The sequence below is a fragment of the Natrix helvetica genome (genome assembly GCF_964273705.1).
Source record: "Natrix helvetica genome assembly, chromosome: Z".
Classification (NCBI taxonomy): domain Eukaryota; kingdom Metazoa; phylum Chordata; class Lepidosauria; order Squamata; family Natricidae; genus Natrix; species Natrix helvetica.
This window is the reverse complement of record NC_138554.1, coordinates 37,141,640-37,166,918: the sequence shown is the minus strand read 5'-3', so window position 1 is coordinate 37,166,918 and position 25,279 is coordinate 37,141,640. Positions and strand designations below refer to the sequence as shown.

Below are 25,279 nucleotides of genomic sequence, written 5' to 3'. Positions count from 1 at the left end.
TATGCACCAGTGCTGGGTTCCTGATCCCGTTCCAACCAGTACGGTTGGAACGGGCCCGGTGGCATCAACATGGATGCACGCAGTGCATGCACACCACATACACACATGCACGCGTGCCGTACAAACACGCATCTTAGCACCTCCGAGAGCCTCCGTGACGCTCCAGCTGCTCAGTGGAGCATCGCGCAGGTGTTATATGCGCTGTGCGTGGAAGCGCTGAAGACTTAAAAGACCGGTAAGGAGCTCAGGTGGGTGGGTGGCTCCTCCGGAGCACTGTACTGGAATGGTACGCTCCAGTACGCTCCAGTACGCCTGCAACCCACCTATGCACACAATTTGGAGACACCTGGAAGCGGCCTTGGAACCCGGCATGCATCCTTAGGCAAATAAATGATTTTTTTATTTAGTTTGTCAAACATGTATGAGATAAAGACATAAGCATAAACATGGATATGAACACAGGAAATGGGTACAAATAAATGGGGACAGTAGGACAGGAATGGTAGGCACGCTGGTGTGCTTATGCCCCTTATAGACCTCTTGGGAAAGGAGTGAGGTCCACGCTTTAAGGTTAAAATTATGGGGGTTTGAGGATGTAACAACAGTCAGGTAGTGCATTCCAGGCATTGACCACTCTGTTGCGGAAGTCATATTTTCTCCATCACGTTGGAGCGATTTACCTTGAGTTTGTATCTGTTGTTTGCCCATGTATTATTGCGGTTGAGACTGAAGTAGTCCTTGACAGGTAGGATGTTGTAGCAGACAATTTTGTGTACTATGCTTAGGTCAGACTGTAGGCGGCATAGTTCTAGGTTGTCCAAACCCAAAATTTGAAGCCCGGTGGCATAAGGTGTTCTATTGTGAGCAGACAAGTGGAGTACTCTTTTTGGTGAAATACCTGAATGATTCCTATTCCTGTAATGATTCATAGGGAAGGGTTTTCTCCATATTTCCATGTGTTACAAAGTACTTTGTTAGTGCTTTTCACAATCCTAATTAAACTGAAAAGGACTAAAGAGACATTACTTACTATTATTTAGGAGATTTTATTACTTTTATTTCTTAAAACCTCTCTAGTAAATCAAGCTTAACAATAGAAGTCCTCATTTTCTTAAAATACTGTAAGTACAATTAAATTGTCAGTAAAATAATGTTTCCAATGACAACATTCTGATGATTCTGTGAGAATCATCACTTCCTAAGTCAGATTCAATTAATGCTAATAATTAGCATTTCCCTGATTGTTCCACAAAGTGGTTTTAAAGCTTTTAATCATTAAATTTTTTTTTCTTATAGTCCCTGGTATATATATTCCAAATCTAATCATATCAGTCCTGTTCTGTTTAAAGTTTATTTTAAATATTTTTTCAACATTGCAGCTTGTTAATAGCTGAGGCCAAGAGAAAAAAAAGTACACTTTATTTAAAATAATTAAATGTACATATTTTTAAATTGCTGAGCTGATTCATATAACATGCCAAACCACCCAATGCTGTTACAGGTTGGCCAAGGATGATGTGTCACGGCAATAATTTTGTAAGGCTCCAGGGCTACACTGTTTAAAACTGCTTGGCCTATTGTGAGAAGCATTGAGATTTGTTTTGGTTTTTAAAGCAACAGCCCATCTCTCTGAAATGCTGAACATTCCATTGCTTTTGGAAATCTTGGCTTCTTCATATATTTTCTTTCCAGTTTGCAAATTCCTAGATCCCCTTGATTGTTTCTGCTTTTCCCCATCATCCTTCAGGTTTTTGCAGAAAAAGAAGGCCGTGTCCGTATAGAAGAGAGACAAGAGTTGAGCAGTTTTGTGATAGAAAGTGCTGAGCGCTCTGATGAAGACACATATACTATCAAGGTGACTAATCCGGTGGGCGAAGACGTTGCCTTTCTCAACATCAAAGTTGTGGGTGAGTTAGTAGATCAATGGGAATGTAGGGTCCCTTCTTTCTGCCCGGCATTTCTTTACTGCCCCGTGTTGTCCTGAAAATAAGATCCAGTTTTATTTATTTTTTTGCCACCAAAAAAGGCACCAGATCTTATTTTTGAGGGATGTCTTCCTCTGACTCACCTCAGGGCAGCAGCACCAATAGCCTGTTCAGCAGGAGCACGCTGCCAGCCCACTTCTTCCGTGGCTACTTGTTGCCGCTTGCGTGCGTCACCCCAGCCTCCGTTTTGCTGTCAGAGGCCTTCAGGAAAGGCCTCTGCAGCCGAAAAATGGTCTCTGGATCGCCACGCAAGCAGCGGAAAGCGGCTGTAGAAGTGAACCAGCAAAGCAAGGAAGGTGTGGGGGTGTTCAAGGCCTGGTAAATAGGTCAACTCCACTCCCCCATCCCAATCTTAGCTTAATTTTTACCTGTGTGCCTCGCCCCACCCCATGCACCCCCGAGTGGATGGGATCTTAACAGGCTTATTTGGGTGGTGGTGGTAGCGCTTATATTACATGCACGTGTAAAAAAAATTAAGCTAGGATTTACTTTCAGGGTAGGTCGTATTTTGGGGGAAACACAGTATAACATTCTTGCTCCTTGTCTTTGGCAGATGTTCCCGATCCTCCTGAAGCTGTCCGTGTCACTTCTGTGGGAGAGGACTGGGCCATTTTGGTATGGGAACCACCCAAGTATGATGGTGGTATGCCTATTACTGGTGAGTACTTTAAGTTAATGTGGGCGGCTATTCAGACACATGGGAACTAAAGTTAGGGAATGGTGGTCTTCCTAGGCCATGGAATAAGGATAATCTCATCCTACTCTTTGACTCTCTCTGTCTTTAAGGGAGGCTACAGCATTGCCTAACACAGAGATTCTGTAACTTTCTAGGAGATCACCCTAAAGAGATAAATGAATTGATGAGATGTCTCTCCTAAATAAAATTAATTGTTCTAATGTTGGGCAAGAAATACATTCTTCACTAAATTTTGATATACATTCATCTACTACAGTGTTTCTCAAACTTGGCGACTTTAAGTCCTGTGGACTTCAACTCCCAGAATTCCCCAGCCAGCTATGCTGGCTGGGGGATTCTGGGAGTTGAAGTCCACAGGACTTAAAGTCGCCAAGTTTGAGAAACACTGATCTACTAGTTTATTAAACATACATATATAATTTAAATTATTTTAAATTTACAGCTGTTTACATTTAGTGTTAATATATATTTCTCAAATGTTGTGTTATGAGAGATACCTGCTGTGGGCTCATTCAAGCAAAGCCCAGAATGAGGCTTAGCAAGGCACCTGATTTTTTTTTTTTTTTTGCACAAGTTTGAATAGGTTTAAGAAAAGAATTGCTTGCCATCCGCAGGGAGTCTCAACTCAACGTTCCAAATCCCCTGGCCTAATGCCTCTGAATGCAAACGGCTAATATAACATGGAGAAAGCCATGCAAATCTATCCTCACAATGAAAAAGCTTCACAATTGCAAGAACGTCTTTGCTCTTCTCTGACTGTCATTTTTCTTTTAAAGGGTCTGCCCTTCACCATTCTAGCATATTCAAGACCCACCTTTTTCAACTAGCAGGACTGGCTCAACCATAGCTCCATTTTATTCCTCCTGGCAATTTTTAAACTTGTAATTTCCATTGGGGTTTTAATTTAACTTATTTTAATATTTCTATGTTATTATAATATTGTATTGTGTTTTATACCTCCTCCGTACAATGTGTAATTTTATAATATGTGTTTTTATTTATTGTACGCCGCCCCGAGTCCCTTTGTGGAGAGGGAGCGGCTAACAAATTTAATAAAATAAATAAATAATAAATAAATATTCAATAATACTTTGATTATTCCCTGAAACTAAAACTAAAATAGCATTGCCACCTTTTGTAATCCTAGTCTAAATTGACTAGGTTCAGACATTGCTTCAGAGGTAGATTGCTGCCGGTTCGGCACGGATTGGCCAAACCGGTAGTAGTGGCGGTGGGAGGCTCTGCCCACCCGCCTGGACACTTCTGTGTAAAAAAAATGGCAACCCACCTCTGCATTGCTTCATGTTTTGGTCCCCCTGTGGGATATATCCAACATCGGGATGTGGGAGAAAACTAGGAACTCTTTTCTTTGTGTATACACAAGTAGTCCTCAACTTACAACAATTCATTTAGTGACTGTTCGAAATTACAATGGCACTGAAAAAAATGACTTGTGACCATTTTTTAAACTTACAGCCATTGCAGCATCTCCGTGGTCATGCGATCAAAATTCAGACACTTGACTCATATTTATGATGGCTGCAGTGTCCCAGGATGATAGGATTAGTTTTTGTGACCCTCTGAAAAGCAAACCCAAAAGGAGAGGAAATATATATAGGATAGTTTAGCGAACGTAAGGGAACAAGAAAAGATATCAATTATATTTGGGTTTGCCGAAATACCATCCCAACGAAATATAAACTGAGACCCGAAAGAGACACATATAATAATAGAAAAGAAAGAGAGAGAGGAGGAGAGAATGAAAGGAAGATGGGGGAAAGAAGAAAGAGGTAAGGAGAGGAGGATGGAAGGGAGAGGAAGAGAAGGAGAGAGGGTAGGTAGGGGAAGAGAAAGAGTAGGAGTAGGAGAAAGGTAAGGGAAGAAGGAAGGAAAAGGAGAGGAGGAAGGAGGAAAGGAGAGAAGGGAGGGAGAAAAGAAAGGGAAAATAAGGTGGTGTTACAACAGGAGGAAGAGATGGTAAACAAAGCAATCCAAACTGTATATTTATATTATAACCTATAAAATGGAATAACAAATGTATAAGAATGATAAATGTAAATATGAAAAATAATTATGTGAATGTATACTTAAAATGGTATGTAAGAGAATAAAAAAAATATTTTTTAAAAAAGCAAACTCAATAGGGAAGTCAGATTCACTTAACAACTGTGTTACTAACTTAACAACTGCATTGATTCTCTTAACAACTGTGGCAGAAAAGATCCTAAAATGGGGGAAATCTCACTTAACATCTGTCTCATTTAGCAACTGAAATTCTAGGCTCAATTGTAGTTGTAAGTCAAGGACTACCTGTAGTTGGGATCTTACTTTTCAGAAATAACCTGGAGATCATAATTTTCCTGGAGAACCAGTAAATACTGGTTGTCCTCAATTTATGATCACAATTGAGTCTAATTGCAATTGTAAGTAAAGTTGCCACATGACTGAACTCAATTTTGTGACCATTGTTACAAATATTGTTAAGTGGGTCACTGTATTTGTTAAGCAAATCAAATGTTGTTAAACAAATCACATGGTCATAAGTCTGATGGGTGTCTTTTGCCAGAAACAGCAAAAAAGATCACAAAATGTGATTATTTGACTATAAAATGCTGCAACCAGTCATAAATGTGAGCCTGTTACAAAGCACCTAAAATTCAATCATATGATCGTAGGGATGGTGTGGCAGTCATAACTTCAAGAACGGGTCATAAGTAAGGGTTCTTTTTAGGCCATCATAGCTTTGAATGGCTCTTAAGTTACTGGTTGTAAGTCAAGGATTACCTGTATCTTTTTAACATTCTAAAAATCACTCTAAACTCTAAGTTAAAAATTAATATAGAAAATGTCTGCATGGTCAACAGAATGCAAGTGGTTAAAATTTTAGGCTATAATAAATTCCATGCATATATCTATATCTATATCTATATCTATCTATATGTATATATATATTATATGTATCTGTCTGTCTGTCTGTTTATCTATCTATTATCTATCTATCTATCTATCTATCTATCTATCTATCTATCTATCTATCTATCATCTATCTATCTATCTATCTATCTATCATCTATCCATCCATCCATCCATCTATCCGATAACTATTGATTGGATAATACTGATTATAGAAATATCTTTCACCATACATCATTTCCCCCCCCCCTTTCTTTGCACTCAAGGTTACCTGATGGAGCGCAAGAAGAAGGGTAGCATGCGCTGGATGAAACTGAATTTTGAAGTATTCACCGAGCTGACTTATGAGTCCACCAAGATGATTGAAGGGTGTCTCTATGAGATGCGGGTCTTTGCAACCAATGCCATTGGAATCTCTCAACCCAGTCAGAATACCAAACCTTTCATGCCTATTGGTGAGCACAAGGGCTGGCTTGGGATGAAATACTGGCAAGGGCAAGGCAGGAGCGGAATGAGACACTGAAACAGATAGAAAAGGTGGACTTGTCCTTTCCATCACACACCACTATGGAGCTAGACTTAGCAGCCAAAGAAGCCAAAGAGCTGATCATGAAGAAGAGTTTAGAGTTCCAGGTCAACAGCACAAGATTTCTGTTGGAGTTATTTTTATTCTGGATATTTGTGAAATGAATTCAGATTGCATTTTCATAACAATATAAGTTTCCATGAAAATGCATTCTGAATAACCATAACCGTAACCATAACCATTTCCTGAGAACATATACCCAAATTGCAAAGCTGTTATTATTTGTATTTTTCTGAATTCAACAGTATATATGTAATGATCGGGAGATATGCCCAGAGTCACCTTATCAGTGAAATGGGCAGCAGAAAAATTTAATAGATAAATAAACAACAAATTGCTTGTATTATTGAATCATCTGCAAAAGATTCAGTCATTAAGGGCAATTGGGTTAAAATGAGTAGATTAAGAGGTGTGCATGAACATTCAACAATATTTTTGTTTTGCTTTTTAAAGCATTTTGCTATCTAAAGTACCAAGAAAAGGATGACCCTAGAAAAAAGACACAAAACTGGCAAAAGTATGGGCAGATGGTTGTTTCCTTATTGTTCATTATACACCAAGAAATGATAATTGTGTGTGCGTATGTGTAGTTATATTTTTACTGTTATTATTTTACTAATATCACTCCCCATTCAATTCTGCTTCAGCTCCCACTAGTGAGCCCCTTCATCTCACTGTAGACGATGTAACAGACACGACAGCCACTCTGAAATGGCGTGCTCCAGACCGAATCGGTGCAGGAGGCATTGATGGCTACCTCATTGAATACTGCAAGGAAGGGAGTGAGTTTCTCTACCAGTAAAAGAAATTCTGAGTTTGTATGCCATGCATTGCCCTTTTACAGCTCTCTGGTTTAAGCAATTAATTGAAGGAGTTCTCCAGAGTGATGGAGACCAGATTAACTGCTCCCTTCGGTTACTTTGTTTTCTACTTTTGTCCCCCCCCTCTCCCTTTTTCCTTTTTCTTTTTACCTCTGGCAAGATAGTCTGTAATGGTAGTGGGAGTAACCTTGGAAGTTAGGGAGAAGAGACACAGCCAAGGGAACATTCAGATAAAAGGCAACTTAGCCCCAAGGAGAATGTGGGTGTGGCAAGCATCTCAAAAGCTTCTTGGGCTATAAAGGGGGCAGGGGAAGAAATGATTTGCAAGGTTCTCTTAATGCAACTTTACAATAAAATGGAGTTAGCTCATCTGGTTGTGCCTCCTGTCTGGTCTACTTGACAAGGCTGATGTATTCTGAACTGGGCCAAACCTTCACTAGTCCTGTAGCAGCATCCACAAGTGCCAATTGGAAATCATGGACCAGATCAAACTTGAGCAGAATATACAGTATTTCTCTTCTTCTATTTTCTGCCCCCTTAATATTTATGACATCATGCTTGGAAACTCCCTGGGGAATATCCCTCCCAAACATACCATTGGCCAAAACAGTTCAGGGAGAAAAAAAGGCTTCTGACCTCCCACTTATTCTTTATCTCCTAATCTTGTACTCCACCCTCTTTCCCAGGTGATGAATGGATACCTGCTAATACAGAGCTTGTAGAACGCTGTGGCTTTACTGCCAAAGGACTTCCAACAGGCGAGAAGCTTTTATTTCGGGTCATTGCAATAAATATTGCAGGCCAGAGTCCGCCAACCACTTTACCACAGCCTGTCACCATTCGTGAGATTGTTGGTGAGTCACTTTGAGCATTTGGAGATGTTAACCATAAACACATAGTAACTTGTTTTGTCTCCTGGATCAAATTATCTTATAAGAAGAGATTTCGAGCTCCCGTAGGGGAATGGGGGGTGACCCAATACACATCAGGTTCCTCAAAATGTTTGCCCCACTATGATCCTGAATCAATTTGAGAGTGTTGCACATGATTTCCTCCTAAAATTTGCAAGTAAAAGGTACATTCCTGTCTTGATTAAAAACCAGTCATTCTCTTTTTTTAAAGGCTTCATGCAATTATTAATTGCATCCAGGTATTTCCAAATAGTTTAGCCCCTGACTGATTTTTTTTAAAAAAATTATTAATAGTTTTGGAATCTTATAAGTCATCTTAGTTGTTCTCATTTTGGAATGGATAATTGGGGTACAGATTTTCTATTCTGTTCTTCCAAATATAGCAACAACAAAAAAGCACTACAAGCCACTCAGCTCTTTTCCAGACCCACCTCCATAAGCTTGATATCAACTCAATACCTACAGTAGCAGAACATTTCTGTCTGGTACTCTAGATAGATATATCTAGCATCTCCTTTAACCAGCACAGCCATGTTGGGAAGAAAACAGGACATGATGATTTTGGACACAGTTTAGTTTCTTCTCCAGATGATTCTGGGTTGCCAGAATTCCACTCATACTTCTGGCTCCAAATTAGTAATTCATAAAGTGTGGATATGAAACCAGACATCCCCCCAAGGTGCCATTTTCCCAATCTTCCCATCAATTGTCTTCCAGCATGTTTTTTGAGTTCTTTCCCCCATGTACTTTCTTTTGCCTTCATATAGAACAACCCAAGATCCGCCTCCCTCGCCATCTCCGACAGACATACATCAAGAAAGTTGGGGAGCAAATCAACCTGGTAATCCCCTTCCAGGTAGGCAACTGGTTAAGAAAGGAGAGAAACTTACAAATTCACAGTATCGTAGACTTTTCATGAGGTTTCTGGATTTGATGTGAAACATGGATTAACACATTCTTTAAAATGTTTTCCCCATCCTCTTAAGTCAAATAGTATCTATATCTGATTCAGTAACATTCCTTAGCAAGTGTTATCAAGGTTAATCATTATGCCCAGAAGCTAAACTTGGCCTCTCCTGCTTTCTCCCGCTGATATTAGCAAGGAAGGAATGGAGTCATGATGGGATTTCAAATGGAAAAAGCTCAGAGGAATTTCAGTGTCAAATGACATGCTGTGCAGTCTATAATGTTGGTGCATTATCCTCACATATTGCTTTATATCTCTAAAGATGCTAACTGTGTTTACTTAGAGCCTTAAAAAGGTTTTGGCCAGCATTCTTTGTCTCTCGGGTTGGCTACTGCATATGCAGTATTGGCTGGTAGAACACAGTCTCCCTCCCTGCTTCTCAATCTTTCTTCAGCATACTTCAGGTTCAGCAGTGTCCAGTGTGTGTGTGTGGAGTAGGTGGGTGGGTGAGTGGATGGATGGATGGATGAAAATCTGATGGGCATGTCATTTTAGTCCCTACTACTTTTAGATGCTGATATTATACTAAAAAGTTCTGATACTATATTGGAACTCTGCAGACTTTGACCATTCTTGTAGATCAGGAGTGTCCAAACTTGGAAACTTGAAGACTTGTGGATTTCAACTCCCAGAATTCCCCAGCCAGCATGGCTGGCTGGGGAATTCTGGGAATTGAAGTCCACAAGTCTTCAAGTTCTCAAGTTTGGACACCCCTGTTGTAGATGAACACTGCTCAAGGTTCTCTTGACCCAGCCAGCCTGAATACATCACAGTTTTTAAATCCATCTTGGGATAACCCACCAACATTCTTCTTTTCTAAAAGAGGTTCAATAGCTAACATTGTTTAACTCGATTTTCAGTTGCCAGTCCTACTCTCCCCTCCTTTCCAGAGTTTCTTTTTTTAGAGTCCACCCATGTCAACTCAGCACTGCCCCTATTGGGAAATATTCCTAAACTGTCTCCTATTTTCACCTTCTCCTTATCAGATAGATTCGCAGGGAGGCCTTTTCTAGCCATGACATTCTTGGAGGAACATAGATGTGAAATGCTGAATAATAGCAAAAATCAAAAAGCTGGGTAGCATTTTCAAATTGTTAATTCTCTTCTCAACTCTCTTTCTTTCCTTCAAAAAGATGTAGAATTTTTCATCAACTCTTCCCTTTAATAATATCTATGAGGTTTGCTAACATTCGAAAAATCTTTAAGGGTTCTCAACCATTGGCTCCCATTAGAAAGTATCAGGTAGCCTCTGATTTACTAATACACAATCTCCATTATAACTAAGTATTATTTAGTTACTGTAATGGGGAGTATATAACCTTCATTCTAATTAACATGGCTGTAACCATCCTTTAACTCTTCAGGTTGCTTCTTTGGACTTTTGGAGTATATTTGTAAAAAAAATATAGCAAAGCATAGTACACCTGTGAATAATGTAGCAAGGCAGAAAGAAGTATGCCAAGTTGCAATGCAAACCTCATCCACCTTATTATTGATTCTGAGTCAGCAAACCACTCTCAATGTTGTACAAACTCTAATTTACTTTTTCTGTGGGTCAGTGACATTCCCTTGGAAAGTGAAAGGAGTGCTGCCAAGAGGAAGGCCTCGATGCTAATGCTAAATATTTTATCCATTCCAGGGTAAGCCTCGTCCTAAGGTCACCTGGTCAAAAGATGGGCATCCACTTGATCTCAAGGAGATCAACATCCGTGACTCTGATTTTGATACCATTCTCTTCATCCGCAAGGCTGAGCGACATCATTCAGGCATATATACCCTCTCAGTACAGATTGAGACCATGGAAGACAAAGCTGATGTCAAGATCCGTGTTGTAGGTAAGGACCACTTTGCTTTTCATAGACAAAACTGCAAACTAACAGAAAAAAGGAAGAAAGGAAGGAAAGAAGAAAGAAAGAAAAAGAAAGGAAGGAAGGAAGAAAAAGAAAGAAAGAAAAAAAAAGGGGAGAGAGGAAAGGAGGGAGTAAGTATGTAAGTAAGTAGGTAAGTAAGTAAGTTGTTTGTTTCTGGGTCAGAAGAGAAAGAGTGTGCTAAGATTGACAGTCTCAAATTTTCATTACTGAGATATGTACATCAGTCATAGTTTCAGTAGATGCTGAAGAATACAAGCTGCTGTTTCCCTAAATATTTTTGTGCAAACATTTGTCTTTAATTTCTTTAATGCTAATTATTTCTCACATCCAGCCCCTTCCAACATCTAGTATTATATCCTCAGGTACTTAATACCTGTCTATGTAGCCTTCCTATTCCTATGTAAACCACTCCCATCTGTTGTCTCAACATACAATTAATACCTGCATTATCTGTCATTGAGTGCTATGGGAACAACACGTATACGTAACTTCCATTGACTTGAGGGCTTGAGGACTTCAGTATGCTGGTGAACAGTTTACTGAAAGTAAGTTGGCCAGGGCAACTTTGGGGAGGGTGCCAGGAAATTCAAGGAGTGAAACGGGTCTCTTTTGATGAGCTCCATGAATTATGGGGAAGATGATAAGTAGACTGTCTTATTAAAATCCACAAGCAGTGCAAGCTCTTTTAATAGCTGTTTAAAGACAGTCATTAAAGAAAGCTAAACTTAGCGTTCCAACTTCTTACTATCTTGTAATCTGAGCCTTGAACCGGTTTCTTACAGAAACCACCTGTCCCCTTGCAGGTAAAATTATCTCTGCTTTCTAACATGTATCTTCCTCTCTGAAGCATGGGGAGAGTTTGTGCAGACATGGGATATATGAACCTGCCTTCTATTTTGGCCGAGGATTGTCCACTCAGACCAAAAGAAGTTCTCCAAAACCTCAGGCAGAAAAATGTCCTTCCCATTACCTACTACTTAATCTTTTAATAAGAAATGCTAGTAGGTGGAATCTGAGACCACTAGTGTGTAAAGCAGGGGCTCTGCAATGGATTACTTGGCCCTTCCTATTGCTGTGGTTGCTCTTGAGCGTACAGTTCATAGAGGATAACTATAGTAAAAAAGAGAATTGCAGTTGGGAATGTTCATTTAGAACCTGTTGCAGGCTTCTACCTTCCAAAGAATTGGAGAGTCAGAAAGGGTTTGGCAATCAAGGAGAGAAGACTCTTTCCCCCTTCCCTTCCTTTCTTTTCGCTGCAGCTGCTAAACTGTTAATAAGGCTTAATCCATGGCCACTCCATTAGTTTCCTTGTCGATGCTTGGTGATCTCTGGCCTGCAAGAGACAGAAAGCATTACACGACTTTGTTCAATAAGCATGTGGGAATACGTAAGAGGTGCAGAGTCGTCTGGATCTCTCTGATCTTCTGGGCTTTCTTCATCTCATTTGGAGGCATATCACATCTCTTCAGTGTACCTACTTACTCTCCTCTGGATGTTTTATCCTTTGCTGAATGCTTCCCCCTGTCTGTCACCTTCCCTTACCAGCTCTTTTCCTGCCCCTTGCAAGAGGGTGAGATCATATTCCTTCGCTCTATATTTAAGCATTCTTCATGGGGTAAGCCAAATGTCACTCCTCCCAATACAGTCCAAAAAAACCTCCCTCTCTCCCTCCTTCACAATCCAAATCTCTTTTTGCCTCACAGAAGATTTGAAGTGAAATTTAGTGTTGCTCAAGTGATGTTTCTGGAGTGTTCTTTGGAGAAAGAATAGATGTTACGGTCCTTATGTTGGCTCTCCATCCCTGCCAGCTGTAACAGCCTCTGCCATTTTTGCATGCATTTGTACAGCGTGAAGAAATAGCTTTTCCTGCATCTAGTTTGAATATTACTTTGACTTCTTAAACTATTGACTGGCGCAGCCTAGCAGACAGTGAAGGCATTACAGAGTAGAGATCACCTCCCTCAACTTAATGCTGAAGTTCTGCAAATAATCACTTCAGATCTTCCTAGCAACATGCTTGGTGAGAAGTGGGTGGGAGTGAGAGGAAGAAGACAGAAAAGAAGGAAAACAGACAGACAGACAGACAGAGATTGGGATGGTGGCGGCTTCATTTACAAGAGATATACAGAGATTCCCCTGCATAACCAAAATGTATATGGGTGAATAGCAAATAAATTTTAACTATTCGTATGACTAATACACTCTAATGCACAATTAGAAATGTAAACCACTATGAGACTTCAAAAAACTATCTATACTATATATATTTTAAACATGTTTTTGAAAAACAAAGGTATTCCCTTTACTGCCACCAACCACTCAATTCTTTCATTCCTTTTCTGTTCACTTAGTGATTTTGAGTATACGAAATAATTTTACATCTGAGCTCTTCTGTTTCTATAATAATGTGTCTCTTTGTCCATCACTTCCTCTTCAGAAAAGCCAGGCCCAGCACACAACGTTCTGGTGAAGGAAGTATGGGGCTTCAATGCCTTAGTAGAATGGGAGCCTCCCAAGGATGATGGGAACTCAGAGATCACTGGCTACTCTATCCAAAAAGCTGACAAGAAGACCATGGTAATGTCAGTTTCTTTATAGCTCCCTTTCCTAACCTATGAACATTTTGCGGGTTTTTTTTCTGACCCTTACTGAGAAAGTGTTAACTATGTAATTGACATGATGGCATATAATCATGCAATCAATTTCTTGCAAGAAGTCATTAGAATGAATTTGGGTGTTAATAATCATATTGTGTGTATGCTTAGTTGACTACACTGACTACTGGTCTCTTTCCAGATCCATATCAAAGTGCAACTGTAGGTTTTTAAAGACTTTTGTGACTTAAAACAAGAGTCCATATGTTTCTACTCATAAATTAAGAGCTTCTGTGGAGAATCTCCTTAAGCTCCTTATTATCAAAAATGAGGTGAATGAATAGAAGACAAGATCTATCCAGATTGTTGACCATTTCACACTCACACTCTCTCTCATGCATACACCTCAACTGATGATGACATAATGTCGCCTGAACACATTATAGGGTTTCCTGCCTAGGCAGGGGGTTGGACTAGAAGACCTCCAAAGTCCCTTCCAACTCTACTATTGTATTATTATTATAAAAGAGAGGCATCTATAGATAGATAGATCCTTAGCACATCCTCAGTTAACATTCATTTATGCGTACATGGGCTGCAGCAGATTTACTGCTGAGATTATCAGAAAAAGTACGTACCCACTATCACTGCAGGGGTTCCACTTGTCAGAATAATTCACGGTCAAAATCCAATTCAGTTACAGCTAGATGATCAGGCAGTAATTCCAAGACTGCTGTGAGAACAGCATCAAAAGATCTAAAATACGTGCTTTGGGGATTTAGAGTAATTGCTGCTTTCTGCCCAGAATGATATCTTAAGAAAGAGTGTCTTTTTCAGACATGGTGTGTCAATTCATGCCATTGATTTATTTTAGGCAGTGTATTATGGATCCTAGAAAAGGTTCTGAGTAAGGGGATATGATACAATAAATTTATCTGCTGGGATAATCTATGGGCAGAAAAAAAGATTCACTTTTGGAACCTTCCTTTTTTGAATAAAGAAAGATCAGGTACATTAGTCATTCCATCAATTTTGCCTGGAGGACAAAAAATTGGGTCTGTTGGGGCAGATGAAAAGAAGCTCTGGATTACAAGCTTTTTGAGAACTACCTCTTTCTCTGTCCATTATGTGTATGTTGTTGCATATGACAGCTTTTGATAGTGTAGGCCAACATGCTCTGTTAGTTCGTAGTCCTGTGCATAATTGAGTACCTGTACAGCAATGATGCTCTCCATTTAAATGGATGAGTATTTAATGTCTCATTCAAAACATGATACACCAATGATGCTGGATTTGAGGGCCATCCTGTAATTTCTGCTGTGGAAAATCTGGGTATCATTCTCCTCCTCCTCTCTAGACAGCAATTTGTTGTATAGCATCATATCAAAACCAGCCAGTTGGGATTAGGTCATCAGTTTGCAAATGTATGAAATCTGTGTAAAATCTTCACTACTTCATATGATAATACATTAATGTGTCTAAATGCAGTGATCAATAAGATATTTCTATGTTTAGCTCCAAACTTACCCTATTCCTTATCTCCCTGTCATCCTTTTTCTGTCTGTCCCTGATCTTATCCTCAGGAATGGTTCACTGTATATGAACACAACCGCCTTACCCGTTGCACAGTGTCTGATCTCATCATGGGCAATGAATACTACTTCCGGGTCTACAGCGAGAATATCTGTGGACTCAGTGAGCAACCTGGGGTCTCCAAAAACACTGCAAACATCCAGAAAAGTGGTAAGCTCATGTATAGCTAGATGGCTTGAAAAAAATAGTGGGGCCAAAGAAATCTAGCAGAGGGGACTGACGTTTATTCCAAACTCAGGAAGAGCAGATATATCCACTCTTTCAAACAGTTGAATTATTCAGTTAATTTTTACACAGTCATATTTTTGCATCCAAGACACCCCCAAAAACCAATTCTTATTAATCCATTATGTCCATCACAACACGCTGCAGTCTCTAGAGATGGTGTCCAGGTGTTCCTCCAGTTGAAAAACAGGGGCATGGAAAAATGGCATTGAGCCAGCAGTCCACCTGCCACTTTTACTCATCCTTTGCTTGATTTGTGGTGATTTAAAAAGAGATCATGATTCAGTCCCTGTGAAAGGAAAGCTTCAAAGTTGCCCTTCACTTAGCATAAGTAGCTTATTGAAAAGGAGTGGCAGTCACAACCGTAACCCTTAAGGAGATGAGAGAAAGCCAAGGAGCAGGACAAGCTGAAAGTTTCTGTCAATGGGGAACCATCTGCTTGCAAACTCCATCACTACTGCTAGAAAACTGTCTTCACAGAAAATCTTCCTACATGTTTGAATCAGTTATTAATGGGCTCAGCTGTCAAAGGATGGTAAGAGCATGAGTACAGAGGGGTAGAGTGCCAACCTTGAGAAAAGGGAATGTTTGTTTAAGAGAGGAAGAAGCTAAATAGTAACTCAAAGGAGAGGTGGTTTAAAAATCCTGGATTATCTAGAACCTTTTGTAGATGCTTGAGAAATTGACCCATGGAACAGATAAGTAATTAATTTTCTTTCTACCAGCCTGCATGTTTGCAGACTAGGTTTAATATTCTTGGGTCAGGAAAAATATTTTTAAAAAACTAAATCACACTTGGCAAAGAAATTCATCCTGAGGATAAAATACTAATATGTATTTTAAGATGTCAGTTACAGGAATATTTGCGTAGGTTTTTCTTAAGATCACATGTAACTGCTAAAATAGGCTGCATCAGATTTATTGAAAGAACAAAATCAGCAAAGGTGATCCAGGTCCTTATGTGCATCTGATCAAATCCAATCCCACCCAACAGGATACCAAGGAAATTTGAGGATAAGATTGGAGCTTGAATCCACTGATGATTATCTTGGCTTTTTATTCTTCTAGGCTTGATCAGTAAAAAGTACAACTATAAGGAACATGACTTCAGCATGGCCCCCATATTCTTGACTCCACTGATAGACCGAACAGTAGTGGCTGGCTATACCACCGCCCTGAACTGCGCAGTGAGGGGACATCCTAAAGTATGTACCAGATAAATAGGAAACATCCAGTTGTTGGAAGAAACCATGAGTCAACTGAATGATATGAAGAGAGATGATAGGAAAGAGCAGATGTGTGGAAAGATAATGGTTTCTACTTTATTAGATAACTTTAAAGATAAAATTAAATTATAAATAATGAGAAAATATTACATCTGATTCAAGAATTTATAATTGGTAGTGAAAGCAAGAGCTGTTCTAATAAATAAGCAATGGACATTGAAACCAATATTAGGCAAGATATTAGGATATCTTTTTAAATGCAAGGTATGTTTAATTAATCAAAACAACTCTTATATACATTCATGTTTATTTGTTTCCTTGTGTTTCACAAATAATCATCAAATGACTTTCAACTCATGTGATACAGCTGCTACATTTGGAAAGGAATTAAAAGTCAAAAGTTTTATAAGAGAAATAAGTTTCTATGACCAATCTGCCAAGACATCAGCTTTTGCTGATCACCATTCTATGACCATGGTGGATTTTAATAAATAGTATAATGCTACGTATTGCTATCGAGTCTGATTGGAGTACATAAAGTACAAAAGCCTTAGGGAAGTGTATATCCATCTAATGACTCAGCCCAGCCATTTGGGATTGTGAGAAAAAGCTGCCAACGTTTCAAAATCCATTGCTCAGCATAGTTTATATGTCTGGCCATTTTAGAAGGTTCAGTCATTAATATGGGAAAGAAAAAAGAGAAGCATATCTAGGGAGAATTGGTGGATGGGGATTGTTGAGTCCTTCCCTTTCTTGCTACTTCTTCCCAGCAAAGTTCTTCCCTTTTGAACTTGCAATCAATCCCCACCCCCCAACCCCAGCTAGACTCCCAACTAAATTAACCAGGCTGAGGAAAAGAAATTCAGGCCATTTTGTGAGAGAACCCATAGTGACTTTCTCTCGCTGTTTGCCATGAATGTATGTTTGCTGATCTAATGTGTAATTCCGTTGGCTATAGATGCCTGAGAAAAAGGACAAAGAATTAATGAAGAAAAGGGAAGGAAGAAGGATAAGGAGTAGGTAGAAGGAAACAGCTGGAAATGAAAGAGTTTCTGTGAAACGTTAGTAATGGGATCCGTGCTGCATTGGATCGAAGGCTTATACTCTTTAAGTACTCTTCTCAAACTGACCAGTCAAAAGCTTCCAGGAAGGCCACTTCAAAATGGCATCAGGAAATGCCACTATCTGTCATCCTTCATAAATGTATAACGGTCATGTGTTAACCGGTATCTGTAGACTTATTCTTTGTGAATTTGTCCAATCTAATTTTAAAGCCATCTACGTTAGTGAGCAGCACCACATAATTATGGCAATAGATTCCTTAAAATTCAGTATACATTATTTCTTCTGCCCTGGCTCTTCTTTTGATAGCATGTATTGTCTCCTACTTAAATTATAATATGATTCTGGATTTGGAGTACTGGAAGGACAGCCAAAATGCAGCTTTAAGAACTTTGCTAGAATACACAACATATCAAAACCTTTAATTTGACTTTTATACAGTCTTCAAATCAAAATAGTTTGTTCTGAAATTTTATGATACAATATATGGCCCTGGGTTAAAATAGAGTGTGACGGTGAAGATATTTGATTTGGATTGTTTTCTATTTTATCCCACTTGATTGCATTCTAGCCCAAGATAATCTGGATGAAGAACAAAATGGATCTCAGTGGGGACCCCAAATTTCTGCAGAAAAACAACCAAGGAGTGTTGACCCTCAATATCCGTAAACCAAGTCCTTTTGACAGCGCCATCTACTCCTGCAAGGCCATCAATGAACTTGGCGAGACCATAGTAGAGTGCAGGCTGGATGTTAAAGGTGATTTGGAATGAAAATGACATGGCCTGAAAATGCATCAATGACACTTATAAAAGACACAAAGCAGCGGCTGCAGCTAAGCCTCTAACTTTTCCCAATGGCTCACATATTAACCAGAGGTGGTATTCAGCACGTTCTGACCAGTTCTGGAGAACCAGTAGCGGACATTTTGAGTAGTTCGGAGAACCAGTAAATACCACCTCTGACTGGCTCTGCCCCCATCTGTACTCTGCCTCCCGAGCCAAAGCTGATCAGGAGGAAATGGGGATTTTGCAGAAACCTTCCTCTGGAGTGGGGTGGGAATGGGGATTTTACAGTATCCTTCCCCTGCTACGCCCACAAAGCCATGCCCATAGAATCGATAGTAAAAAAAAAAAATTATCCCACCATTGATATTAACCATTCTCTACAATTGCCATCTTTTGCTCACTATTATTGAGCATGTCACTCTTCTTATCACATTTCTGGATTTTGTAATTGCTTCCTGGCGTTTATTTGTACTTGCTTTTTTAAAATGTTTTTTTTTAACAAGAAAAAGCTTTTGCTGCACCAACCCCAGCTTTGTTTAGCATGAACAAGTAGAGCATTATTACATCTTTTACAGATGATTGGACCATTAATTAAGGCAGTCTTGACTGCTGCTTCTGTGGGTTTTGCTTCCCATTCAAGGCTTATGGGCATTAGTCATGGATAGACTTTTGAAGCAGTTTCTTTGCTTGTATGTGTGTGTGTTAATTACAGGTTTACTTTCTCTTCTCGTTTTTCTTTTATAGCGAAGTAGCTCTTTAACCAAAAAGAAAAGGAAATAAATAATGCAAGGAAATACATTATAGCCAGCTCTTGCTGCTAAGTGCAGAACAGAAGCTGATTAATAATTCATTATTAAAACTTCAGACATGCTCACGGAGAGAATTGCCCCAGTTCAGACTTGAATCTTTAGATAATGAAGAATCCTTTCCCTCGTATTCTCCCTTGTGCACTTTTTTATGTCTTTTAAAAGGATCCTCTGGGAACACACTGCACCACAGATAGGGACAAGGAATCAACAACTTGGGCAGGATCTACATTACTGTCCCTTGCTTTTGTGAGGCATGATGGCTGCATTGCTTCTGAAGGCATGTTTTGTCCAAGAAGATAAGTGGCTAATAGAAGAATGCAATGCTTCCTGGTTTGACCATCTGGTTATTGGGTATATCTCATAACTGTGAGAGAACAGAGAGACATTTTAAGCAATCAATAGCACACCAATTGTAGATTCCATTTGCTGACATACTCTTAGTTTTAGTCCTGTTTTCAACTTGTAAACATGCAGAGTTGATCATTTGTTGTTGTTATTTTGTGCTCCTGCACATTTGATACAGTTAGGAAAAAAAGAGAGATATAAATCCCTTTTTTCTTACCAGTCTACTGAGGGAAGCAAAAATCAAGAATATCTCTACCTCCCTTTTGGTTCCTTCTTCAGGCAATTTCACAATGGGAATCTGTTCAGATTGAATCTAGACAATTGCACAATGCTTCCCCTGCTCCCAAAATTGCTTAGAATTCTTGAGATTCTGCTTATGCGGCACAAGTAGCAGGTATGTTTGTATCCTAAAAATGAAACACTGAAGCCGGCAAAAGTGGTAAAGGCGGCAAGATCTGTTGTAAAAGGAATTGAACAAAATGGATTTCTGAAGGAAAACATCATCATTTATGTCACACATTGTGCCCATGTAAATCCACATCCTATTATTTTAAAACTAAACCGTATAATTTAAAACCCCAGCCACAAAGATGGTTCTCCCTTCAGCTCAATTGAGGCTGCAGAAACCAAGTGCATTCATATTTAAGCTGTCTACCACTCTATTATCTTCTCCATTGCCAGTTATTCCCAATGCTTTGAAAAACTTTTGTGCTTTCTCCCATAGACTGAAAGCACATTCAGCATGATGTTATTTGTACACTCGCAAACCTAAAACTTAAAGACAATTTATTCAACCAATCGTCATTCCACCCAAAACTTAATTGTTGAGTACAGAAGTTCAAAGTGGTCAGTTTCTGTTGTTAAGTGAGACATTTGTTAAGTGGATTTTGTTCCATTTTACAACCTTTCTTGCCATAGTTGTTAAGTGAACCACTCAGTTGATAATTAATAACTTGGTTGTTAAGTGAATCTCACTTCCCCATTGACTTTGTCAGGTTACAAATGATGATCGCATTACCTTGGGACAGAGCAACAGTCATAAGTATGAACCAGAGGTGTGTTCCTATCGGTTTGGACCAGTTTGGCCGAATAGGTAGTAACTCGGCCACCTACGCCTCTGAACCGGTTCTATCAGCGGTGCCTACGGTGGCACCATCTTGTTTTTTGCTTCTGCACATGAGTGCAGAAGCAATTTTTTCACTACTGCGCATGCACTCACGCGTGCAAAGCACGCGGGTACCCAAAGGATATCCCTGAGTGAACCGGAAGTAAAAGAATCTGGGACCCACCCCTGGTATGAACCATTGCCAAGCATCTGAATTTTTTTTAAACAATTTTTATTTGTTTTTTTTAAAAAAGACAAACAAACATTAAAAAAACCCCCCATCTTCCATTACAAATTGTAGAAAGTGTGTCAGTTGGTTACAGTATTTCCATACATCTCTTCCATAGTCAACACCTGTTTTTCATATCAAATCGCATATTTTAAATTCACCTATCTTCATGTATATCACGATTATTATATCTCAACCTTAATTTGACTATAATTGTTTTTACGTCCTTTTATATATAATATTCAAAATCTAGAATAGGATTATATAATAACATCATCCTAAAATCATCCAATCACAAAAATCTTTATCACATATTCTAGATAAAGCTTTTAAACCTCCTCTCATAATCTCCATATATTGTTTATATAAAATTTCATATTATCAAATTTCATTGTTATCATTATTAATCATTATTTACCTATAGCTATTGTTGCTTCATTTTATAGATACTACTAGTAAACTAAATTTAGCTTAATTTTTATTATACATTTTCATTGCATCAACCTGTATCCCTCCAGCAATAGTACGATCTTATATCTCTTGCCATTCGCAGCATTAATGTTCTAGTTACTTTCTTAATAAATCTTATATAAACCTCCCTTGGCAACATGCTGTTCCTTTCGTATATCACAAAAGCTTGAATCCCAATATCTGCTCTTTCCATCAGCTTATCTTTGGTTATCACTGGTGCTTCTGTCAAGATTTCTCTCCTTATCTCCATCAGTTTTTCTCTCTTTTCTTCTTCTGTGCTTTGAAGCCTGGGTAGAGTTCCAATCCATCCATCTCACCTTTCCATATTCTGCCCTTGCCATTACCAACCATGCTCACTTTGTTGTCAGTATCCAGAGTTTTCTTATTTCTTAGTTCATTTTTTCCTTCTATCTTTTGAACTCTGTCCTCCACTTTCTTCATTTGGTAAACATCCTCAGTTTTTCCATCCGATTTTTCTGTTTTGTATTCCATATTCTCCAAATTCTTTTCAATTCTCTCTGTCACAACTAATAGATTTTGAATTTCAAACATAATCATTTGGAATGTTACAGTTTCTTTTTCCTGCTGGGCCATTCTTTCAATTTTGCAGATACTGCCACTAAAGGGTTCAAGGCTATTTAATAAACTTCAAACAGGTTCATTTATTATCTTCCAAGTCAAAATGTTGTCTTCTCCCCAAAAGCTAGTGATAGAATTTCCAAAAGGCACCTGTATAAACAACTTGTGCACTTCCTACTATCACTGTCAGTAAACAAGTTGAAAGAACCTTGAATCTCAAGTGATCAAACAGAAAGAAGAAAAAACAATATATCCAGCCTCCAGCCTCTAAGTGGCAATGTAACTGCTTTTCCTCCTGTTGTTACAACCCTCTTTAATCCTTCTTATTTTCTTCTTTATATTCCAAGCTTAAGAAAGAAAGAAAAAAAACTTAAATGGAGATCAAAAACAATCCAATCAATCAAATCAAGCATTATAAAAAAAGAAGAATTTTAATCCATAGGTGTAAGCAAAAGTGAAAAAAAGAAGAAAAAATTAATCCATTCAGTTTAAAAAATAGGGAGCCCCTGCAAAAGTTCCATCAGTAAAAAAGAAAAAGAAATTAGAAACTGGATAACACACTAAGTTCAATGCGGCTCAATCTCGCCATCTACAATCTTTTGTCTTCAATCTTAACTTAATTTTTTTTCTTGGGTAGTCTCTTCCTCTTATAATAAAATTTCCTCACCAATTCGACACACTTTGTCTTTCTGCTTTCTTCCCGTTCTGGAGCTGTCCCAACTTCAGCAGCTTCATTAGCTGCATTTCTGTTGCCGGAAAAAAAGGCTATTCCTGGATCTTTCAGGGACTTTGCGATCACCATCTCTGCGGGACGGTTTAGGTCCAAATGGACCATCCAGCAGCAGGAATTTGATTGCAATCTCGGACCACCAAGATCGCACTTCGTGCCGTCAGCTCTCTTCCCCCCAAGCATCTGAATTTTGATCACACAATAATGGGGGTGTTTCAAAGGTCATAATTGAAAAATAGTCATGTTACTTTTTTCAGTGCCGTAGTAACTTTGAATGGTCACTAAATGAATTGTTGTAAGTCGAGGAGTAGCTGTAGTTTTCTCATTCCACTTCAATGTTTATGAGTTAAACAAACCTTCTTCTCTCCTTTCATAAGAAACAAGAGTGGCTAGATTATTGGCCTGCTGTCCTCACTTGTTTGTGCATTTGTTCCCATTTATTTGTGTTCATTTGTCTGGCAGTTTACATTCCTTCTAAAAGGCTGCTAATAGGCGGCTGCAAAAAGAATTGATTTTTGAAATTACAGTATTAGCAAATGCACCGAGAAGCCCAAAAGGCCTACTATTTCCCTTGTGCCAGATAAAGTGTGTGTTTTTAACCCCAACAGTGCCTAAGTGTTATGTAGTAATGAACCAAGTGAAAGTTCCATGCTGGTATGGCATATCTGAAAGGTGTTGCATTCAGACTATCTGGGAAATTTAATACAAAAAATGAATTGAAAATAAATTGAAACCAATGCCTCCAAACACAAGAGGAGCTTGCTAAAGCACAAGTTGCATCTGCTGTTAAATGAGAAAGGGAAGAAGAAAAACAGCGGCTGACTTATTCTGACAGTGTTCAGAAACTGGGCAGGGTTAAGCTTCCATAATACTTTTAAGGGAGACCTTTCAAAGCAATAGACTCTTAGAAAGTTGAAAGAAAATCCAGAGGTTGTAACTAGCAAACTATTTCTATACTACAGGCAAGAAAACTACACAGATTTAAATTACAACAAGCTAAATACTGATTGAATGTTAAAAAAAGTTTTCCAAGAGGACAGTTGGATATTGAAACTGATCACTCAGAGAACTAGTTCTCTTTGACTAACTGAGTTCAAGTAGAAGATAATTTTTTATTTATTTATTTAGTCAAGCATATATTAGATAACATATATAAGTATAAACATGTTTTTGAATACATGATATAGATACGAATAAAAAGGAGTATTAGGACAGGGACGGTAGGCATACTGGTGCGCTTATGCATGCCCCTTACAGACCTCTTAGGAATGGGGTGAGTTTGACAGCAGACAGTCTGAGCTTAAAGTTTTGGGAGTTTGGGGAAGAAACCACAGAATAGATAGCTACAAGTAAATAAATAATAAATAAAATAGTAATAATATTTTATAGTATTAATGATATAAAATAAATAAAATTAATTAGTAAATAAATAATAAACAACTATTAGTCTTAGATGCTTTCATGTACATTTCTGAAAGGCTGAATTTGATATTCTAATTGGGGACTTTCTAACTCTGATTCTATGGACATGTTCCTCTGCCACTCATGAACCAAGTTAAATTTCAGGCAGACTTTACTTCCAAACAGTAACAGTGAGATTCTAGGCACTTGCAATTTATCAGCATTAATTTGTAGTTAACATCATGCAATCAATGGAAGATGGTACACAACCAGCCACAGAGGTAGGGGAAGTCCTCAAGCCTCAACTCAGGATGTGGAATTTGTTGTTCAAATGAGTGAAAAAGGGAAAGAAGCTTTGTGCGCCTTTTCATGAAACTAACACAAAACTCCTAAGCTCATTCATTCTTGTTTTTTTCTTTTTATTCCTTTCTTCCTTTCCCAACAGCACCTCAGTAACCTTGTTGACACAATTGTCAATTCAGGCAAATGGTGAGTAACATGTATATATTTTTCAATATATCTAAAGAGGGAATAAGTCAAGGCTTGGGATCTAGAGGACAACAAAGCATTTGTGTATTCCACTAGAAAGAACAGTGACTTGGGTGTGTTAAAAAATGGCCTGATGATTAGGAGTACATCTTTTTTAAAAGGGTGGTGCTTATGTAAGTTTTACACCATGAACTTAGGCAAATTCAGCCTGTCTTACTCAGGTGTGCCATGTGAATCCTAAAAACTGTTTTAAGATCTGGTGAGCCAAAGAATCTGGATGAGTCTCTAACATCAGTCCATTCCCCATGCTCAAGTTTATAGCATCTTCTGTCTCATCCAACCATTTCTGAGGTGAAATAAAGCCTGAATCCATTACTGTTATTGTAGCACAAAGTTTGATGACTCGAGATGATTCTGTAGATCTGTTTGGACTCCTGCAGAAGAACTCTGTCGTACCTGAATTATCTGGGATCACTGAAATATTGTAAAGACCGGGGAGCATTGAAGGGGGCCTGGAGGGGGAAGTCAAATGACCTATTTACTCCCAATTTCCACAAACAGTGATCCTTGCTCTGCTTTTTCCTCAGCATGTAGTCATCTCATTTTTGCTGCAGTGTCCTTTCCTGCCTTGTGCAGAGGCTGGGCAGAAGTGCATCAAGACCAGTCTCTCTTCTTTTACCACCAACCCTATTACAGAAGCCACACATATCATATTTGGAGCAGAATGACAACAATTTGGCTAATCTTCTCCTAATCTGTCTGTTTGTTCAGTCAGTTCCTGTGTCAATAAAGTGAATTGATTGACTAATATGGATCCCTCTTCCTGTTGGAAAGATCAGCCACATGTAAGATGGGGTGGAAGACAGTGGAGAAAGAGATGTTC

The 25,279-nt window shown here is 38.7% G+C and overlaps 1 protein-coding gene across 1 annotated transcript in view; it reads left to right on the top strand.

The window, feature by feature from the left end:
* The window catches only part of MYBPC2 (myosin binding protein C2), a 67,877-nt gene extending 42,673 nt beyond the window's left edge, over positions 1–25,204 (top strand). Inside the window, exons 18-30 of the mRNA XM_081932510.1 lie at positions 1,748–1,907; positions 2,539–2,643; positions 5,862–6,050; positions 6,829–6,963; positions 7,689–7,856; positions 8,681–8,769; positions 10,520–10,715; positions 13,189–13,328; positions 14,929–15,088; positions 16,232–16,368; positions 18,023–18,209; positions 24,353–24,396; positions 24,984–25,204. Of these exons, the coding sequence (XP_081788636.1) occupies positions 1,748–1,907; positions 2,539–2,643; positions 5,862–6,050; positions 6,829–6,963; positions 7,689–7,856; positions 8,681–8,769; positions 10,520–10,715; positions 13,189–13,328; positions 14,929–15,088; positions 16,232–16,368; positions 18,023–18,209; positions 24,353–24,363 (1,677 nt within the window). The 3' untranslated portion in view covers positions 24,364–24,396; positions 24,984–25,204. The remainder of the gene's footprint in view (positions 1–1,747; positions 1,908–2,538; positions 2,644–5,861; positions 6,051–6,828; positions 6,964–7,688; positions 7,857–8,680; positions 8,770–10,519; positions 10,716–13,188; positions 13,329–14,928; positions 15,089–16,231; positions 16,369–18,022; positions 18,210–24,352; positions 24,397–24,983) is intronic.
* Positions 25,205–25,279: the final 75 nt, after the last annotated feature.